The 22,396-nt window shown below is 44.2% G+C and overlaps 1 protein-coding gene across 2 annotated transcripts in view; it reads right to left on the bottom strand.

Moving 5' to 3' along the window:
• Positions 1–22,396, bottom strand: part of CCDC9B (coiled-coil domain containing 9B) — a 101,764-nt gene that overhangs the window by 65,594 nt on the left and 13,774 nt on the right. Inside the window, exons 2-6 of one of the 2 annotated variants that reach the window (XM_054027698.1) lie at positions 21,006–21,054; positions 19,848–19,961; positions 16,678–16,782; positions 15,088–15,249; positions 3,086–3,238 (exon numbers count right to left, since the gene is read on the bottom strand). In XM_054027698.1, the coding sequence (XP_053883673.1) occupies positions 3,086–3,238; positions 15,088–15,249; positions 16,678–16,782; positions 19,848–19,955 (528 nt within the window). In that variant the 5' untranslated portion in view covers positions 19,956–19,961; positions 21,006–21,054. The remainder of the gene's footprint in view (positions 1–3,085; positions 3,239–15,087; positions 15,250–16,677; positions 16,783–19,847; positions 19,962–21,005; positions 21,055–22,396) is intronic. The other variant, XM_054027697.1, reaches the window with a different exon arrangement.

The following is a 22,396-nucleotide window of genomic DNA, read 5'->3' as shown; positions in this document are numbered from 1 at the left end:
TCTCAGGAAGTAACTCTGAGAACTCTCTGCCTGGGGAGAGAGTGAAGCTCTTTGTACCGACAGCAGGAGGGGAGCTGCCTCTGTACTCTCTGCCAGTAATAAATAGAGGTGGCTTTGTTGTTAAAGTGAGCTCATGCCAGTGTCATTAGTCCAGGACTCAGCCTGCCTGCACTAACCCACCAATAAGGAGTCTGTGAAATCATACAACATTCTTAATTCTTCCCTTTCATTGCCTTCAGACTCTTAAATGCTGCTTAGTGATGGATTCTTGCTTCTGTACACTAGGTGCAGTATTTAGACTCTTTTATATTAAGCTCCAGTTTGTTTTTTTCTGCACCCATCCTATGCATTTGACACTTTGCTGCTGCACAGTGAAGCTGTGAATGTGACCAAATGACTTTGTGGAATTCTTCTCAGAGTGGATAATGGCACCCACTTTGTCATTTCTCATGGCCACCCCTTTGTGCGCACGTGTCCACCAGAACGCAGGAGTGCAAGTTCTCTCTCCTTCCCTACCCAGAGCACTTGCTTCAATTTCAAAATTCAAACATGAACACTGGTGTCAGAGGAGGACAGCACAGGCTGAGTGTTTGCAGAGAAGCATTAATTGGGGATTATCTGGATTAAATTTTGACAAAGTCCACTGAATACACTGTGGCCATTTGCAAATGGAGAATAGGAGGCAGTGACAGGGAAATGTTGGCTCCTCTCCCTGGGATACCCAGTTAGCTAAGTTAATTGGGAACATTGTCTTTAAAGTGTGGTAGAACAGTGTGATCAGAAAGTTATCTGAGGGGTGGGAAAGCCAAGTGTTTTGGGCTGTTATGGACTCTGTCCTGAGTCTGCCTGAAAACTGAGTTGCAGCATATATTTACATTTTGGAGGAGGAGAATTTGAAGGCAGGCTCCCTTTATGAACCAGCAATGATCCCTACTGAGCATGCCCCCAAAAATTCCTATTAATTTTCTAAGTGTCCTCTATTTAGCTTTAACTATGGCAAAGTGTAGCTTGCAGGTAGGGCACTGAATGGGGAGGAGATAGGGCATTGTGAATGCAGCTCCCTTTTCTCAAACATTAGGGCTCTGATTATTAGATCTGCAGGAGATACACTTCGGGCAGGAATAGGGAGAGAAGAAAGATGGCTTTTACCAATCCCCATAGCATAAGATAGAGCAACCTCAAGGCTGCTCTAATATATACATTGATTTTCAATGACTCCAAGGGCTGTTTGAGCAGGCAAGTATAGCCACAGCACAGTGGTGCACAGACTACATCCCCTATCCCCCAAACATGCCCTGACAATTCCCCTTTGGCAGGGGCTGTGTTGTAGAACTATTACTCTAGCTCTGTGCTACCATGGAAACCCCCTGCGCTGCTGAGTATTCAATGGTAGCTCAATCTGCTGACTTATCTGCTTCTTTATGACACTCAGTGTAAAGCGACCATGGGGAAACATAGTAGGGTCCTGTATCTCTAGTCAAACTCTCAGTGGGGAGGAGACAAATCTGGAGAATATCCTAGGCAATTAGCAGCACACTTTGGCTGCAGTCCCACTGAGGGAAATTGCATTAGTTCTTTGACCTTTATGTACAACCTTGTTTTGTGTATTTTAGCTTTATGTTTTCTCTTGTTATCTTTCATGATCCCGAGCACTGGGTGTCAGAGGCACACTCTTGCTTGGCTGAGTATTCTCTTGTATTGAAATTCATCATTTTTTTATGAAGAAAGAGTTTGCAATAGAGTATTTGGTCCATGTTTCCAAAATCTAAAAGGTTCAACAAAATCATCAAAGGGGCTGCCCCATGGGTGACATCAGTTTGTTTTGGACATGGATATTGCCCACCCCAATTAACTTTTAAATTGTACTGTCTGTTTGTCTGTGTAATCAAGCGTGGACTCACCCCTGCGGCGCCTCCTGCTGGTCATCTGAGGAATTAGCTCACCAGCATCCAGAGCGCCCTCTGCAGGCCAAGTGTCCTGCCTGTGGTTGGCCCCCATGTCCCTCCTGGACCCCAGTGCCCTTGGCTTAGATACTGCCCCCCTGGCAGTACTCCACTTTCTCTCTGGGTCTCCCCACCCAAGGGAACCCCCACCCCTTATCCCAATGTCACCTCAGTCATGGCTACTGCCAGGCACCACCTACCCCCCACGCCCTGGGGTAGACTGCAGTCTATCAGCCAATCATCACCGGCAACAAGGGGTTTGGACTGGCTGCCTTTACCCACCCTCAGGTTGTCCCTCTGCAACCCCAATACCTATATGGGCCTAGGACCAGGCCCTGCAGCCTGGGGAGTTGCTGGCCTAGGGCTTCCCAGCCCCCAAGGCCTTTCCCCAGCCCAGCCCAGCCCAGCCCAGCCTCACTCTAGGTCCCCAGGTGAGCTCCCTGCAGCCAGGCCTATCTCTCTCTCCTGTCAGAGGAAGACTCCTCTGCTTCTGGCTACCCTGGCCTTCTTATAAGGCTGAGTTGCTCAGCTGGGGCATGGCCCCAGCTGCAGCCACTTCCCCAATCAGACGGGGTTTTGCTCCTTTACTCAGCCCCAGCCCCCTGCGGGGCTTTTCCAACCCCTTCAGGGCTGGAGCGGGCGTTTACCCCACTACAGTCTGGGATAGGGCTCTTTGACCATATCCTACACCATGGCCCTGGGTGGAAAGCTGGCTTTAGGTGTCCATGAGGCCTGTGGCTCTAAATGTTAACTTCTGCATTCTTTCCTTCTTAAATGCAAGGCAAGTACATAGCAATGCCTACCCCTCCCCTTGTTCCCCCCAAAGAAGCATCATATGAGATTCCTTTGGGGAGCATGTTGAAGAATCTGCTGAGGTAAAAACTGAACAAGTCTGGAGATAGCTAGAGCTAGGATCACAGAGAAGGGAACGTGGATCAGGTCCTATGGCCTTGTCTCCTGAGCTAGGATAGCCAGACAGCTTTAGCCCTGATAACTCCCACACTACTAAAAAAAACACTATCTCCAACTGACCTGCTGCTGGAATGTGTTCACAGCTAGAACCTTTCCCCCTCTGCTCCTCTAGTCCAATAGCGTTGGTGGAGTTCCAGTCCTTATGACACAGACTCTTGGAATGCACTCACTTTTTCCTTGTTGTCCATGGTGATGGCAATCTGCATCCGTCTCCCTCTGCGGAAAGCTACCAGGTGGTCCACCTCTTCCTCGTTCAGGGCTGGGTCCCCACCTTGACTCAGGAGGCCATCTGAACTCTGTTTCTCACTGACAATCCGCTTCCCCTGGAAATAACAGAGCAAGAGCAACATACACGTAATGACACAAAATTTAGAAGCATCCTCCTCCCTGTATCAGCCTCTCACTATAATGATAGACACAGAGGAGCTGGTGGTGAATTTAGGAATTGGCATAACAGAACAGATCAATGGTCCATCCCGTCCAGTCCAGCCTCCAAGCTCTGAAAGTGGCAAATATTGGGAACTTCAGAGGAAAATGTAAAGTTCACATAAATCTACTTGGCTTATTGTGTACAACTATCCAATGAGGAACATTTCTTCTTGTCTTCACTGCTCCAAAACTTGAGTATTGATTGACAGCCTTTATCATTTTTATTTTACAGTGAATTATAGTCAGGTGTTGCTAGTTGTACTCTCTTTTGACTCTTACTAAGATATTTGCCTCCGTAAAATCCAAGGGTTAAAATGGGGGAGGGGGAGTTGGAGTAGTGATACTCCCTTAAGCCCATGCACAAACCATGCCCTTGTCACCTGAGACTCTGTGATCTTCATTGTCCCAATATCATTGTCCCTCTCCTTTCTTGAATGATTTGATCAACAGTAGAACAATTGAATTACTGATCAAATCGTGAAATAGTTGACAATGTTGACATTTAAACTCTTGTCATGAGCTTCAGATGACATGGGTAGTTTACACCTTTCAGAGTTATTGCTTCAGGCTGTCTGCTGATTCAGAAACACTTCACTGCATCTGTTTACATCTGGTTTTTATTCTGATTATTATCTTCAGAGTCAATTCTCATCTTACAGGAAAGGGTAAATTGGAGAATTTGACAGGTCATCTTTATACTAGTCAGTATTCTACAGATAGCTCTGTCATATCTCTTCTTAGTTTTCTTCTTTCCAAATCATTTCTAGAGTAAAATTTTCAAAAGCATTTAAGTGATTTAGGAGCCTGAATAATGGTACTTATGCTCTTAAATCACATAGGTACTTTTGAAAATGTTACCCTGTGTCTCCTTATTCTCTCTTCATGTGCCGTCCTTCGCTCGCCTCTAACAGTGCTGTGCAGAACTCGGCTGTTTCATTTCACAAGGGGTGGTGCATGTTCTTCACTGTCAATCTGTGGGGTTTCACTCACATCTGAGTGAACTTGGTGAATTAACTCAAAATTTCAAAACAAAATGTAGTTGAAATTGGAGAGCTCCTTTATAACAGCAAATTTCATATGATTTGCATGTAAAATCTTAACTGGACCCAGGTTTGTTCAAAAAGTTTGCAAATCTCAGCAGTACTTTCATTGAATTTGTAATGACACCTGAAACCAAACATGTTTCACTGTAGCCTTATCAATACTAGGTTCTGCCAGAGGTTCAGCTGAACAGGTGTTAGCCCCACGCCCAAGTGCAGACAAGGATCCTTCAGCCAGACCAATTTTTCTCAACTGTTTCAATGAAGCCATTCAGCACGTTTTACTAACACGTGATAAAAGTTCTGGAAGCTCTCAGAGCCTTTTTCTACATCAGGGGTTTATTCTCCTCTTGCTTACACTGGTTTAACCCTGCATACCTCCGTTAACTTCATAGGAGTTACTCTTGATTTACACTGGTATAAGTGAGAAGAGAATCAGGGCTGGTTCGAATATCCAGAGCCTGTTCTAACGGTGGTGGGAATTTTTTGTAAAATTTCCTAGTGTAGACACAGCTTTAGTTTCAAGTTTCATAGCAAACATTCACGCAGTTGTAGCCTCTAATCATTTTTGTTGCCTTTCTTGGGATTTTTTCTATTTCTGCTGTATCCTTTTTGAGATGAGATCATTGAAAACAAATATTGCATACAAGGTGAGGGCTCTGCCATCAGTCAGTTGAACATCATTCTAATAGTTTCTGCAGTGTTCTCTATCCCCATTTCAACACAGCCTAACATTTGATGTGCTAGTTTGACAGTTGCTGTGAATTGAGTGGATGTCTTCAGTGAGCCATCCCCAGGGATGGCCAGATCAACGATAAAGAGTGGTTCAGGAGGCAAATTAGCAATCAACATTACCCAAAGAGTCACAGTAGCGTGAATTCATTGTTTCATTTACTATAGTACTATACAGTATATTCATATTTAAACAGTATGATAGGGAAATATATATATATTCTCACAGCAAAATGACTGACCAAGTATTATTATTTTATCAACTACAATTGGTTAATAACATAGTAAAAGCATCCTGATTGGTTAATAACTTAGATTGGTTAATAATTAAAGCACACAGTGTTTTAATACCATGTGCTGCAAAGAGGCGCATTAAAGAGTGGCTTGCAAGCATCAATCTGAGTATCCCGGGTCTAGATCTTTTTCATAAGATTAATTAATTCAGAATCCAATTTGACAGTCAAAAGAACGAGGGCCGGCTCCAGCATTTCTGCCGCCCCAAGCAAAAAAAAAAAAAAAAAAAAAGCCGCAATTGCAATCGCGACCTGGCGGCAACAATTGGGGGGGGAGGGGGAGAAGCTGCGATCGGCGGCGGCAGTTTGGCGGCAGGTCCTTTGCTCCTAGAGGGAGTGAGGGACCTGCCACCCCCGAATTGCCGCACATGCCGCCCCCCTCTCTTGGCCACCCCAAGCACCTGCTTGTTAAGCTGGTGCCTGGAGCCGGCCCTGAAAAGAACAAGCAGTCATTTTAATGCAAAATGCAAACTGTCTTGGAGGCCATTGCAGTCAGATATACAGGGTCAGGTTAACTATTGAGCCTAGGAGAACTGAATGCTGTAGAGATCTCCATCCTCACAAATTATATAAACTGTGTTAAAGGCTTTCGTAAGTCCTGTGTATTGGCTGGTTGATGGCCATTCTGATATCTTGGCAGAGCTCCACAGACAGGAACTTACTTGGGTCTATTAGAGTTGGGCCTGAGCCACAAAGTTCAAATCTGGATCCAAACTCCTCCAAAATTCCCATTGTCAAATACAAGGTTTGCATTCCATCAGTTCTATAGTGCAATGTACTGGTTTTGGGTGTATATATAATGTTGCCCTCTAGTGGTTAGCCCACAGGGACTATGTGATGGGACATGCCCCCATCTTACTGATGAGCTAACGAGCATTCCTGCACTCAGGCAGTGCCAGTTAGGTGCAGCTGCAGAACATGCTCCGCCTGGAGAAATGGAGTTTAAAAGGGTGAGACTGGCCACACAAACTAGAGGGTTGGGTTTGTTTTCTTCCTAGGAGCAGGGAAGCTGCCAGGGACTGCTAGCAAGCTCTGCTACAAGGGGAGCTCAGTCTGAGGCAGTTGCTAGCCCATCCTTCTCCTCCTCCTTGTCTGGGGCAGACTGGCCTTATGAGCCTGATATGGATGAAGGATGCTGAAGGGGTCCTTGCATCCAGTGAGCTGTGGTGGGACCTGGGGAGTGCTGCCAGGGACAAGAGGCAAATGAACATAACCAGACTCAAGAGTCAGAAAGGACCCTGAGAGTGAGCTGAACTCCTGCTGGAAACAGTCAGATTGCCCGGCAGTGGGTGTATGTAGGGGACCCATGGGTAACAGATTCAAAGAGACTACAACTGATCCCAGGCTGAGAGTCGGCTGACAACAGCTATGACAATTGCAAAATAAGGACATTCTTCTTTAGTTAAAGGGCAAGAAGCCTGTGTTTTTGGAGCAGAAGGAACAGGGGTCTAGACCTAGCACTGTGCGTGCGATTAATAAATTTGCCAGTTGTCTGCAACACATGGGTTTTTTACAATAGTGACCAGCCAGGTAGTGCAGATCAGGATCCAGATTCATAGATTCCAAGGCCAGAAGAAACCATTGTGATCATGTAGTCTGACCTCCCGTATAGCAGAGACCAGATAACTTTCCTCAAAATAATTCCTACAGCGGAGCTTTTAGAAAAACATCCAATCTTGGTTTTAAAATTGTCAGTGATGGAGAATCCACCACAACCCATGGTAATTTGTTCCAATTACTCTACCTTATTTCCAGTCTGAATTTGTCTAGTTTCAACTTCCAGCCATTGGATCGTGTTATACCTTTCTCTGCTAGACTGAAGAGCCCATTATCAAATATTTGTTCCCATGTAGGTTCTTATAGTCTGTGATCAAGTCTCTATGTATCTTTGTTAAGCTAAATAGATGGAGCTGCTTGAGTCTATGACTATAAAGCAAGTTTTCTAATCCTTTCATCATTCTCATGGCTCTTCTCTGAACTTTCCAATTTATCAACATCCTTCTTGGATTGTGGTCATCAGAACTGGACACAGTATTCTGGCAGTGGCTGCACCACAGTAGAGAGGTAAAATAACCGCTCTACTCCAATTTGAGATTTCCTCTGCTTATTCATCCAAGAATTGCATTAACCCTTTTGGCCACAGCATTGCACTGGGAACTCATGTTCCGCTGATTATTCACCATGACCCCAAATCTTTTTTAGCGTCAACCATTCAAACATTTAGAAAGTTAAGGAGTTATTAGATCCTGGCTTTGATTAACACCCCATTTCTCATTTGTTGAATCATATCATGAGTAATATCAATAAACCTCTGTCAAGGCTGCTTCCCCACTTTGAACTTTAGGGTACAAATGTGGGGACCTGCATGAAAACGTCTAAGCTTAACTACCAGCTTACATCTGGTCCGCTGCCACCACTCCCAAAATGCTAATTCTCTTCCCTGGGTAGCCTTGAGAGACTCTTCACCAATTCCCTGGTGAATACAGATCCAAACCCCTTGGATCTTAAAACAAGGAGAAATTAACCATCCCCCTCCTTTCTCCCACCAACTCCTGATGGATCAAGATCCAACCCCCTTGGATCTAAAGACAAGGAAAAAAATCAATCAGGTTCCTAAAAAGAAGGCTTTTAATTAAAGACAAAGGTAAAAATCATCCCTGTAAAATCAGGAGGGAAAATAACTTTACAGGGTAATCAAACTTAAAGAGTCCAGAGGAATCCCCTCTAGCCTTAGGTTCAAAGTTACAGCAAACAGAGATAAACACTCTAGCAAAAAGGTACATTTACAAGTTGAGAAAACAAAGATAAAAACTAACACGCCTTGCCTGGCTGTTTATTTACAAGTTGGAAATATGAGAGACTTGTTCAGAAAGATTTGGAGAACCTGGATTGATGTCTGGTCCCTCTCAGTCCCAAGAGCAAACCACCCCCCAAACAAAGAGCACAAACAAAAACCTTCCCCCCACCAAGATTTGAAAGTATCTTGTCCCCTTATTGGTCCTTTGGGTCAGATGTCAGCCAGGTTACCCTGAGCTTCTTAACCCTTTACAGGTAAAAGGATTTTGGAGTCTCTGGCCAGGGGGGATTTTATAGTATTGTACACAGGAGGGCTGTTACCCTTCCCTTTATAGTTACGACAACTTCCATGAACACACACAGTTGGCCAGTCAAAACATAGGATGTTTGAATGGGATGTTATGAATTGTACTCAACTGAATGTTTTAAAGGGATGTTGTCAAGATAAAAAACATGTATTTTTAGTTCCTTTTTTCTATTCTCCTCTATTCATGTTCTTATAATGTGATATATACTTGTAATACCTTGGATTTTATAATTAAACAAATCTTTCAAATCTGGCTTACTTTTCACCATTTATGTGTTTATGTTTACTTTCTCAATTTTACTCAAATTGTAGAGTGCAATTAGATTCTACATTTGTAGAGTGAAGTGAGCCTTCCCGTTTATAGTCAGTGGGACTAATACTTCTCTCACATCACTGCAAATCAGAAGTAACTCCACTAACATGAACTGAACGTGGTGAGAGCAGAATTAAACCTCTGAGTAGCTTGTCTTCTGTTTTATCTAAATCACACAGGCAATTCTGAAAATCCCACCTGCTGTTATCTTTGGCTTCACACTACTACGGGGCAGTGTTTATATCCAAAAATACTCCTATATTTGTTTTTCTGGAAAAGGTGTCATAAAAACACTTATAGTGAGATTTCCTCAGTCACCAATGGAATTTGGATGCCCAATTCTCATAACAATTACTGGAAAATAGGACTCCAAATCCTGTCGGTGGCTTTGAAAAATCTCAGCTTTATGTTCTTATTACATTTTTTCAAGTCAAAACCTATGTAATGAGTCTCAATATGCCTCATGAGGCTCCCTTTATAAAGTGCCTTTGTATTCTAATTTGTTTTTTGATACTTAAAAAAATATGCTCATCATAATCTTGAGGCATGTATGCATTAATTAGGGGTCAGTTGCAGCCATGGTATAACACCACTGAAGTCAGTGGAGTTACATCAGGATAAATACAGCTTATGTGCTTTGGAATCAGGAGCAACATTTCAGAAAAATTCAAGGGGAGGGAGCAAAGTTGTGTCAGCATATAGAACATTGTGTGATTATATTATATCCTGCAAAGTTGGGGGAGAAAGGGTCGTGGTGGGAGTAGTGGAAGACATAATGGAGCATAAAAACCTATGAAAAGCTAGTAGGGGCTGCCCCTTGGCACCAAATGGCACCTCTATATAGAGTAAAAGAGGTGCGAGGTTTCGCCCTTTCCTTTCCCTCCTCTACCCTAATTTCCCCCTTTTAAAAACTATTCTTTTTTGGGTCCCCAGCTGCTTTCCTGAAGGCAGAAATGTATCAGTACTTCCTTCAGTTACCCATCTCCTGCACCCACCACCAACACTCTGCCTGAGTGAGTTATGTGCCACTATTAAAGAACACTGCATCCAAAATACTAGATCCCTTCTTTATCACCATTTTAATGGAAATGAATGATAATTTTCTCCCACCACCGTGAAGAACTGCTGGGAACCACAGCAGTGACTATTTCTTTTTCAAAATGGATCCATTTGTCCTCTAAGGCCAGATCCTGCAAAGTCATGATATATCCCTGAGTACCCTTGGTGCCTACTGAAGCTAGTGGGTTGCTCAACACCTTGCAGGATTGGACCTTTAAAGCGCTACCTGTGGCTGAGTGTCCTTTTCCCATGTCTAGGATGACTTAGAAGCTCTAACTCAGCTTTACTAACCATGGGATATTGCTCGAGTCTGATGTCTCACTGGTGTTGTCAGCATTCTCTCAAGTATCAATATTGCCACAGAACATCTGTGCTCCCTTGGTGATTCACCTAGCATGAGGGACGCTATTGGAAGTACATTTTGTCACCCTTAAGTCCAACAAACACATCTGGTACATTAAGCTGTGCTGTTAATTAATGAGCTGGAGAATTGGGGTTCCCTGCCCTGAGTGATGCACTGATGTGAGCTGCTCAGCACTGTGGGCAGCATTTTTATAAAAAAAGGCCAGTTTGGGGGTGGAGGTGGGGGAGTCCCTAGTAGTTTTGGATGTCTCAGAGTACTAATAATGAGCTAATAATCTATAACCTCTACATCAACAACTCAACTCCAGTCTACATCAGTAGTGGATACCTGGTGCCATTCAGTGGTCTATGCAAATGATCTCAGTCCAATTCCTGTTACACCGATAACACCATCACAAATGGGCACTCAGAAGAGAGGCCTAGGGCTATGTCTACACTACTGCGGTAAGTCGACCTACTCTACGCAACTCCAGCTACGTGAATAACCCAGATTTCGAGCTGACTCCAGATGGATCAGAGCAGATTTGGGAAACTCTGTGAATGTAGCCTCTCGAATACCAAAAGAGCGAATAACGTAGCTGGAGTCGACGTACCTTAGGGTGAGTTACCGCGGAGTCTACATCGCGGGGGGTCGATAGGAGAAACTCTCCCATCGCCTTACCTTACGCTTCTCATCGGGGGTAGAGTACAGGGGTCGACTGGAGAACGATCTGCTGTTGATTTGGCGGGTCTTCACTAGACCCGCTAAATTGACTGCTGGTGGATCAATCTCAGAGCGTGGATCCCGGTTGTAGTGTAGACCTGCCCTAGGATTGAATGGGCATGGAGAATAAATTAACCTCCCACTGGTGGTCCCTCCAGAATAAGGATGAGACACACTGGAGGGAACTGAGTATGAAAGCTTGCACTGCTGGTGCCTGGGTTATAGTTGTGCTGACCCTGCTCCCATTGAAGACAAGACAAGCTGGAGCAGGCTTTCCATGGGTATGTAGCACAGCTCTGCAGGCCTGTCAAGTGAGCAACTTCACTTTTTTTGTTGTTTTTAAGTGATAGCTACCAGCTGTGCCCACAGAGAATCCCTCCCTGAGTGGAGAAGGGGCCCAGATTTCGCAGATTTGGGAAACTCTGTGAATGTAGCCTCTCTAATACCCAAAGAGTTAGAAAGGCCAGAAGTGGTGGTGAGAGGCTATGGGAGAGGAATTATGCAAAGCAACTGTCTGCAGAAACCCAGTGAAACCTGACAATCAAAGAGAAACAAATATTTAAATAAAGTTAATCGATTAGGGGTGAGTGCTTAAAAGTGTTTATTGGATTTGCAGCAGATACAGCACATCTAGACAATTTATCATTAGAATTAAATGTACCATTAGGAGGGTATAGAGCACAAGTGAGGCTGTTAAGCAGAGCACAGATTATTGGGGGGGGAGTGATGCTTTCATTAAGGAAGAACACAGGAGACAGATCTACTTAGTAGGATTATGACTAGTTTGAAAAAAAGTCAGACGTGGAGATTACAGAAAGTTGACTGGATTTTCTGGAAATTTTTCCCTCCCAGCATCCTTTCCAGCAAACTAATTCACAATATCCTCATTCCAGCCACTTGATTTAATGTTCATGTGTTTTCTTTAACTCCTTTTGCTGGCATAATAGTATCGGTTACTTCATTAGTCTCTTGTTTCTAATCTCAAATGTCTGAAGGAATCCTTTAATCACAGTAAAAGCATGTCCCATGGGGGATAATGACACTTCCCAGGGGTTTCTGCCTCTCAGTCTCTGGCTGAACAATACACCCAGACTGCGATATGCATTCAGGCATGACATGCCCCCAGTTGTCTTTTCCTGCTTAAATGTAGTAGTGCCCCTGCAGAGCTTCAGCTCGCTCAGAAAATCTCTGCAGGCTGTGGAGAGCCAGTTGGGGTCTGCTGTGTTTCAACTGCTTTGAGCCTCACCGGAGTTAGCCACCAACACTTTCACTTATTCACAAATGTTGGCGATACAGGGCCTGATCCAAAGCCCGTTGAAGTCAACAGAAAGGCTTCTGTTGACTTGAATGGGTGGTGAATCAAGTGTTGTTGTAAATTTAGCATTTGCAATGACGAATCACTAAACAAATGAGCATGAATCAGTGTATCAGAGGGGTAGCCGTGTTAGTCTGAATCTGTAAAAAGCAACAGAGGGTCCTGTGGCACCTTTGAGACTAACAGAAGTATTGGGAGCATAAGCTTTCGTGGGTAAGAACCTCACTTCTTGACCAATTGCCAAGAAGAATTCTAGTTCTGCTTAACTTATCATCTTTAACAATATGTATCCCTGGGACACAAAACACCATTATAGCATTCTTGCTGGCCACATGACTAGACTTAGCATCTCCTTCATTCCTGGATCGCTGATATATACAGTATGCTAGAGCAGCTGTATTGTCCATCTATATCATCCTATGAATACCTAGTTTTGTTTTATTTTGAGAGCTAACAAAATAAACCAGATAATTCCAGAATAAAGGGCCAAAACCTGAGGTCCTTACTCTGTTTTTATTCAGTCTTTACTCAGGCAGACTCCCACTGATTTCAGTGGCAACTGTAGCCACTTTAATGTTTTACTTCCATGCAAGCTTGCTTAAGTAAAAAACTAGTAAAATCTGAGTAAGGACATAGGGATTTCTACCCAGAAACAGGATCCCTTCTCTCACAATAATATAATTTGCTCCAGGGTAGGGTAAAAAAAATTCCTGGCAAGTCCCATCACCCTGAAGGTTTGGCATCTGTTGTCTGGTTTACCTTTCCAGAGTCCCAAAGCATTGTGCCTGCTTCATTGGTCTCCTCTTTTAGTCACCATGATAAAATGAACTCCACATTCATTGGAAGCAGACATTTCTGACCTAGAGTACTTTTTTTGTGAGTCCAGTGTCAGTCCATAAACAGGTCTTGAATGGAGATGGTCCCAAGAAATCAGTGGTATGTAGGATATGACCAGCCCATCAGTTGATACCTTTCCCTGTGACTGTATATCTACAGTGCTTCACTGAGGTTTAGTTCATTTTCATCTGAAGAAAAGACATTTACTGCCTTTGTGGTCAGTAGTACACCCAAATGATTAATACTTTGAGTTTGCCATGGTTATGCGTGATTGATGATCGGGGGTTTGTAGAGAAACCCCATCTCATCCTTAACTCTAATGTCACAATAGCAATGCAGTAATATGGAGAAAGTTGTGGGAAATCTGAGGGTCCCACTTTGTCAACTTAGACATTGGGTGGCAGTCGCACTTTCAAGTGCTTGGTATGCAATGGACATCCAGGTATCTACTTTTCTCTTTATGTTTAGAACTTTGTGGAACTGAATTAGGGTCTGGTACCATATCAGAATGAGAAGTGTTACAACTTTCATCTATTGGACATAACTATCTGCCTGGAGAGCACAGTATAGTTTCATCACAGTTGGTGGACTGGTGTCCTCCTTTTACTTAGAGTGTTTCTTTTTCATTTCCATAGCAAATGTATTGAATTTAGTAACTCTGTTTTTGACTCTTCTCAGCAGAAGGGGCACTGCTGTGACTGATCAGTTCAGAGGCAGAGGAAAGGGACTGACTCTATGCAGCTGGAGGCAGCTGTTGGACCTCCTGAGGGCACAGAAAGTTCAGGATTGGTGACTTCTGCCTGTTAATCAGACATGGAAAGGAAAACGCATAGTGCCTGGCTTGGCAGCAACCTGAAACACAGAATAAGCATTCACTGCAGGATCAAGTAACAAGAGAAGGTGGATTGGGAAGGGGCCAATTTTTAAAAAAACACAAATATCTTCAATAATTAGCAAAGTTAGGAAGATGTAAAAAAACATTAATAGTGAATGTGATTCAAATTTAATGTAAATTGTTTCTCTTGCTTTTAAATATATTTTAGTGGTGGGAGAAGGTGTTGTATTGACAGCCATAGGCACAGAAAGGGCTGTGAGGGTGTAACCCTCCTCATGTGTCTCAACCACGATTTGGAGGGACCATACCTAAAATTGAAACAAATGGTCAGTTTCCTTGCCCAGTCAATCTGCAGAGATTGCTAGCAAGGGTGCCAGTTGTGATGATGACTAGTGATGTGGACATCTGTCCATTGGGAACTGGATTGAGATTGCCAGCTGTTGTTATGGTTTGAATATATGTCTAGAGGATGCTAGGAGTGCATTTTATAAATAGAATATATATAAATAATACGCCAAAAACCAGTCATCAGATGTAACGATTTCTGGTTCCACCCACCTGGGTTGGATTCTCACTAGAAATGGGCCCAAGCTGTGAATTTCAGATCCACATTCAAATTGGAACTTCCCTAAAGTGTGAAGTTCAGGTCCATTTCTAGCTCAAGCCAGTGACCTAGAAGCAAAAGTCTAAGTCTGACACACTTTAAAAGTTTCCCTTGCTAAGGCACCAAGTTGTGCGTCAAGTTAGCATCTGAATGTTTTTCAAGTCCAGTTTAACTCGCAGCTGTAACTGACTATTGATGTTATCTCATCTCTGAGAGTAAGCCACGAGTGTAAAATGGGAAAAAGGTATGGAAATTACTGTCATCTTTACTAGGCTTGGAAATGGGATGCCTTTGTCAGGAGGAATCCAGAGTATCACCATGTACACACAGATCACAGGAGCATATTTAAATAGGGAGTCCTGCTGTATTAATCCTGGACTTGGCGGCAATACAAACATCTAGGAAGTAATTGCAAGCATCAGTGCAGTAAGGAACAGGAAGACATTGAACAAAGCTCCAAGTTGAGAGAATGAGAACAGGAACCCCTTACAGCACAGAGAACGCAATATATTAAGGCTTGAGTGATGCATCATTTTAAAGACCCACCTTGGCTTTGTTGTCCATAGTAACAGCCAGCTGCATCCTCTTTCCCATCCTGAATGTAAACATATGATCTGCTTCCTCCTCATCTTCCTCCTCACTGCCGACTCCAAGCCCTGGGCTGGTGGGGCAGCTGCTTCCCCATTTCTCACTCACCACCCTTTTCTCCTGAAAAGCCAATCGGTCTGGTTAGAAAACAGGTCCTTTTGGGGTTACCAGTGTGTTTCCATTTTAGGAAAAATCTCTGCCTCAACAGCTGGGAGAGGGCAGCTGTGGAAATGTTAGGACTTGCTCCACGGGATGCTTTTCACTCCAATTACAATACCATGACATTCTTCCAAAGAGCAAAACAACAGGGACTTTGTCTGATTAGCAGTGAAACCCACAAATCTAAGTGGGTCCGGAAAACCCATTACATTTACAAATCTGACATTTCAGACTAAAATGTCAAAGGTTTAGGAAACAGATGTCATCATTTTCTTGTTAACGCTTACAGCTAGATTGTGCAACCCTAACTCCTGGTGCTGATTACTTATTGTTGACACCAGCAGACTACTGGTGTGAGTAAGTGATCACCATTATAAGGGTTGGACAATCTAGTCCACAGAATGTTCAGTTTCTGGTTAATAACATCTTTCATCTCCTGTATGAAAGGGAAAAATTGTGCAAGCCTACAGTAAAGTGAGGGCCAGTGGGTTGCTGGAAAGTGGGAAAGACAGTCTACAAATGAACCTAATAAAGTAATTGTGTGAACAATCCAACATCAGGGAAAAGAGACAAGGGTACGTTTGGGCTACTTATTCCATGAGCTCTGCTGTCATTGCATTCACTTTAACACAGGGCTGCATGCAGAGTGTCAAGGGGGACTGGCCTTGTGATGTGTTGGGCCTAAAGTGCTGGGAGGAGTGGATCAGGCCACGAATTGCCTCCTCTCTAATACTGCTGCTAGGGAATGGGGAGGACTGTCTGTCAGTGATTTGTTTAATCCCCCTCTAGACCCAGAGATACAAAAAAAGACTGGGACAGCCCACGAGTTGCAGAGTTTGCATGGGAAACCCTATTGGAAACCATGTGTGGGAATCCCTAAGGGCCACTTGTTTCGCTTGTTCTTAAGGTTGACCCTTGTTTAAGGGAAGGAGGGAGAATGCCCTGTTTGGACCTATGATATTTTCTTCTTATGTGTGTTCTGCAGTTAAATCCATGCCTTGACGCACATTTGGAACTCCTATTTTTCACCCTACAGCAGAGATAAAGCACGTCTATTTTGGATATATGTCTGCGACCATGTTTGTATTCATGTCTGGTAGTTCATATACATGTGAGTGTGCATATGTACATGCACACACATCTGCTTGCTTGTATTTGTGTACATGCTTGCATCTGTGGGAACAGGTTTGTGTGTGCAGGCTAATGTATATCTGTGCATGAATCTATTCAGAACCTTTAAGTCTTTTGGGGAGTGGTTAGGTTCTGATTCCTGATACTCTGAATGCCTGTTGTACATGCTGCCTACTCCAGAGATAGCAGCTCTGAGTTCGTAAGGAAGGGATTCTTTAGTGAGAAGTTCACTTGTACTAAAAGGGAAGCAAGACTTACGTTATGGGCCTTGGTGATAGTAATAGTCAGACCATCCTGCTTGGGTCTCCTGGAAGTGACAGCCATCCCCTCCTGCTCTGCTCGCTTTCTGTCTTCTTCTATTTCCTGAAACAGTCAAGTCCACATCCAACATCAGATCTTTCAAAGGTCTGTGACAAATCAAACCCACTCAGGCAGGGAGAGGAAAGGGCCATGAGCTTTGCATGTACAACATCAGGGGGCCAGAGCCATCATAATGAACCACAGAAGCAAAGGCCAGGTGATTTCTGTGCTCACTGGGACCTCAGGCTAGGTAGAGTCATGGCCCATTTTCCTGTTTTGCATTCCTACTGGGGAATACATGGGGCCAACACAACATTTTGAAAATTTTGCTATGTGTCTTTTGTCAATGCACTCTCAGCACAGCTTGTTCTCCAAGAAAGCTGTACCAGAGTTCTGTTCCTTGAGTGCATGTGCTCCCTGGGCATCTGTTAGCAGCCCCAGGCCTCTAGAACTGGGAACTGTAGTCCCACGGTATATGACGAGGAACAAGCATGTGATCTATAGGATACAAGGCTTCCTGTCTCTCCGTGTCATAGGTGATGGAACTAAGAGTTCGGTGCTGCCACATCCCCTGGCTTGAAGTGGTTTCCATTATATACAGGGTTTACAGTTTGGTTCAATGGCTCTCAGCACCCCCACTATAAAAATTGTCCCAGCACCCCTGCTCTAGATACATCTACACTGCAGCTGGGAGCATGCTTCCCAGCTCAGGTAGACAGATGAGCTAGCTCACTAAGAAGAGCAGTGTAGCAGGGCAGTTTGGGCTAGCTGCCAGGGTATGTATGCAGAGGGTCCAGGCAGTTTTGTACTCAGGCAGCTAGTCCAATCTGCCATCCGTGCTACCCCTGACTACACGGTTATTTTTAATGCACTAGCTTGAGCACAGCTAGTGTGTGTCTGTTCACCCAAGCTAGGAAGCATGCTCCCAGCTCCAGTGTAGAGGTACCCTCAGGCAGGAACAACAGAGAGGAAAGTTCCAGGCTTGGGCAATGACCTGGGAAGGAACTTACCACATGGACCAGATGGATAGCCTGGGAGAGAGACCTGGGCCTGTGGAAGTATAGGTCTCTCCGTAGCAGCCAGGCAGAGAGGCTGATGGATTAGAAAACCGAGAGGGGGCTGAGCTGCAGAGCATCCTGCACCAGGGAATGAGACAATGAGCCAAGCAGAGGGCCGATTGCTTATGGAGCCTGGAGGAGGCTGTGAGACCTGGCTCCAGGGGAAGACAGAGGGAACTGTTTATGTTTAATGGGTTGCACAAGCTCCTAGGCCAAGGGGGCAGAAAGGACTATGCCCAGTTTGTGAATCCTGCTGCCCAGGGGAGGAACTACTTTTACTAATGGCATTGTGTCTATGAACCAGGTCCCAAGGGTGGGAATGTTACTTGAACCACATGGCAAGTAGGAGGGGGCATTTTCTGTGAGCCTAAAGAGGAAAAATTAGGCCTGGATTCCCATTCCACATGCCAAGAGATGGAGGCTAGGGAATTGATTGACACATGGTTGTCAGTTCCTTTCCCCGACCATGTGTGACATTTAAGCCTTCCCATAGCCTTTCGTTATGCCCATTTTCCTTGCAGTCAGCAGAAAGGGGGAGTCCATGCAGACTTTATAGGAAAAGGAGGTAAAGTGTGGATGCCTGCTGAGGAAAGGCACGGCATTTAATCACTCTTAATCATTCAAATCTGGATCCAAATTTCAAATACTCCAAAGTTTAATCTTGGGTTTTGGTTCAGCTGATTGCCGAACCAGAGGCTACTAGCCAAATTTGGATTTGGGTCCAGGTTAAATTTGAAATACTCCCAAGCTCTAAGGTGTTGGACCGTGGTTGCTGACCATCTCTAGTGCTGGGGGAACATCTTCAGCCAAGAAGAGGAGGCTCCTGCCATGGTGAGCAATATTTCTTCTTTTTCAGACTTTCTCAGCACACAAGATATTTATCCAGGAAGAAAAATAAGATGTGGCTGGAAGTTCTTTTTCCTACCTAGGTGACTAGGGCTGAAATACCCAATGGGCTAATGAAGCCTACGTTTAGTATATGGCCTGGCATAGGCCCCAGCCAGTCCACAGTAACATTAGCAGATGCTGACTGCACCACAAACAGAGCTGATTTTTAAAGGTCTATCTCAGTATGGGAACCAGCCAGCACACCGAGACTGCCCCTCCCAGCTGTGCTCTTTGACAAAGCCAATACCTCTTTCCTACCTTGCCTCCTGGCACTTCTGCTTAATGTGTCTGCTCTGCACGAATACTTGGATCATTTAATGCAAGGCATGGTAATGGAGAGCAAGAATGCAAGGAGAGAGACAACAAAATATGGAGTTAGCCTATTGGCCCATCCAGCAGCAATGGCAAGGATAAGGGATCCCCTGTGATCAAGGGCAGAAGAGACTGCAAAAGATTTTTTTTTTGCAGGTTGGTGGGGGGGCTCAAAAGAGTCTAGACCCTCCTAGATACACAAGAAAATGAGATTGGGGCAATAGGAGAGATAGGGGGCAAAAAGGGAGAAGCCAAGATAGATGGGAGAAGGAGGGGGAATAGAACGCTAGAGAGAAACCCCATGTGGGGATGAATGGAGAAAGCAAGTTATATATAGGTGGACATAGTGTGAGAAGGGGTAAAGCCAGAAAGGGGCAGAGAAGAATAGGAAAGAAATAAAAAGAGATGGCAAGAAAGATGTGAGGGTGAAGGGCGAGAGAGAGATGGGGGATTGAGGAAGAAAAGGTCTGCCTGGTAATGTAAACCCAACTCCAATAATCAGATGGATCTTCAACTGCGGTACATTGGCAAAGCTCCTGTGCAGTCAATGCAGCTAGGCTCATTCATGGCAACTGAAGATCTGATCCAGTGAGCTCATGCATATTTCTAAATGTTGTCTTCCTAAACACATGCACTTGGATGGTCATGCACAACTCCTTCTGAAGTCAATTGACATTAAGCAGCCATATCCAAGGGCAGGACCTGAACACTTTCCAATGTGATGGATCTTATCTAGCTAGGTTCCACATCCCTGCCAGGATTTATTAAAATGGGCAACATTCAGCAGACACATTGGTTAGTGCTAGTGGAGATGGCTCGGACATGGGGCTGAAGAAGATAAAATCCAGGCAGGCAGTGGGGCAAACTTACCTGGTACCTTCGTATGAGAGCTTCATTCTTTTTCCGCAAAGCCAGGATTTTCTTATCCAGTTCAACATCTTTCTGCTCTTTCTTCCGCAGCACGGCATCATCCACCATGGCAGCCTGATGATACAAGGACAGTTTTTCTGACTCCACCTATAGCCCACAATGCCCCTTCACTCTGTTTGTATCAACAAGGGGTAGAGAGTCACAAAGGGCAGAAAAAAGGAATGGTCCTGTACCAAGCTCTGCCCACAACCAAGCTCTGTCTACTTGAAACACCAAAACGAGAGGCTACTCACAGTAGGCTGAATTCATCATAACAGAGTTGTCCCTCTCTTTTCTTATATGCTTTGATCAGCAATGAAGTAGTTAATTATGTTGACATTTAAATCATCGTTGTTAGGTTTCCGCGCTAACACCCTATTCAGTTGAATGGGGTAGTTCACAACTCTTTGAATTATTATGTCAGTCTCTATCAGGCACGCTCCCCATTCTGTTTGCATTTTGATGGGTATCTTGGCAACCACAGGGCTTACAGATGTACATTTTAAAAATTCTGGAGTACCAGATACCAACCTCCGGAACAAAGTGCTGACTCAGTGAGCCAGCAACAGCTAGTCCAATTTGACTGTTACGGGTACCCATCAGTACAACATACTGGCACATTTATCTAGACTCTGCTCTAGTCTGTGTTTGAGTGAAGCAGCCAGATGAAATTGCTAAGATTTCTGAAGTGCTACATCAGTTTGCTTTTTTAAAAGGTGTTTTTATAATGCTTATCAGTCACCAGAGTATCTGAATGCTTCAGAGATCACGGCAAATTCACTGTTCTGTTCTGTTCACACACACAACCAAGTAACAAGGGCTGGGGGGGGGGCAAAGGGGAGGGAAGTTAATACTGGGTTTGTGGGCATAGCAAGTTGACTATGTTGGATTTGTGGGCACTGCAAGCTTGAGTGTACCTGTGCCACCACTTTACTGCTTTGGCATCAACCTGCTTTTTAAGGCTGAACTCTATTCCCTTTGATCATATTCTGTAGCTCTGCCTTGTAAGTCATCAGATATTTTATCTGCATTCTGTTATGTGTAACAGTAATAAATAACCGATAGAATAAGAAAAGTCTTAAGGGAGTTAGAAATGCATTTAATGAAACCATCACCAACCTCTCATTAAGCAGGTGTTAGCTTAGGGCAACATTTCACAGCTGCTGTTCTATAATAAAAAAAAGTCAGGTTGTAGCAAGACCAACACTCATCATTCCTTATGCCTTGAGCTGATGAAGGTTTCACATTTAACATATTCACTGCAGAGAAGGTAGAACAAACTCCTACTTCCTGTGGTCACAACTTCTCCGTTCCCTACCCCATGACATAGAAAGGGTCCAGGGAACTACAGACCACATTGTGGTTGGTTTTCACAGCCTGTAAGATGCATATCACTGCGTTGGCTCACTATTAGCCCTCAGTTTAGAGTGCCCTATAGAACGATAACAGTCATTACCAGGCTGAGCAGCACCTCCTGCACTAACACTAGAGCATTTTGTGTTAGTTCTGGCAATGCTACCCCTCAGAACCACACTAGTTTAGATCAGTGTTGAAAGTGCTTTCTGTGAGTCACTTCTATGCACGTCCCTTTGAGGAGACCCTCCAAAAGCTCGAGGCATGGTGCATCAGCACAAAATCTCTCGTCAGAAAAAGTAAAATGTAGGGATCCGATCTAAAGCTGGTTAACTTTATAGCAACGGGAATATAATTATACAAGGGGCACCTATCTGACTACCACAGAAACAGTCTAAGGCTTGGGTTTGAAATACCCAGGCTCCTTGGAAACACAGATTCACTTCTCAGTTGGGTAGACTCAGCCCTGTATCCTTTGGCAGTAAATAAGATGAGTTCTCTACACTTTACTGTGTGGGAGTCTTTCAAAAAAGGCCTTCAAACCTCAGGTCCTGTCTGTTCTAAATAGACATTACCAGTCCTGTGACAGTTTTTGTAAGAGTCAGGGTTTATCTCAGTGTCCTTAGCCAAAAATGGCTCTTCTTTCACCCATCACCATTGTGCAATAGAGCGTGCCCCAGTTAGCTGCTGCCCTCCGAACCACACAGAAGTTGAACATAAGGGCAGCTGGGCCCAATTCAGAAACTGCCACAGCCGCAGGGCCCTGCAGTAGCATCTTGTAGATGCTAGATTCTGTCCTGATGTACACTGTCCAGCTCCACTGATTTCAAGGTTTGGACAGAATTTTACACAATCAAAGGAGGTGCCATAGGGAGTCCGGACCTGCTGGAACAGGTTACAAAGAGGGATAGAACCAGATGATTGTTGGTACATTGTGGGAAAGGCACTACGGGCCACACTGGGAGTCAGGAAAGGAGAAACAGTGGGAGGAGGCAGAGGGGAGGAGAGAGTTGTAACATACTGAACTGATCTCAGACAGAAAAAGGATTTGGACTCAGATCTGGGAATAGATAATACTCAGGTTGGTAGTTAAATCTCTTGTGATATCCATGGCTGTGTGTAAGCAACTATTGAGAGCATATTGGCTGCTATGTGTC

Source organism: Malaclemys terrapin, chromosome 4 (genome assembly GCF_027887155.1).
Source record: "Malaclemys terrapin pileata isolate rMalTer1 chromosome 4, rMalTer1.hap1, whole genome shotgun sequence".
NCBI classification, from domain to species: Eukaryota; Metazoa; Chordata; order Testudines; family Emydidae; genus Malaclemys; species Malaclemys terrapin.
The sequence above is the reverse complement of the archived record's forward strand: the minus strand, read 5'-3'. Positions and strand labels throughout refer to the sequence as shown.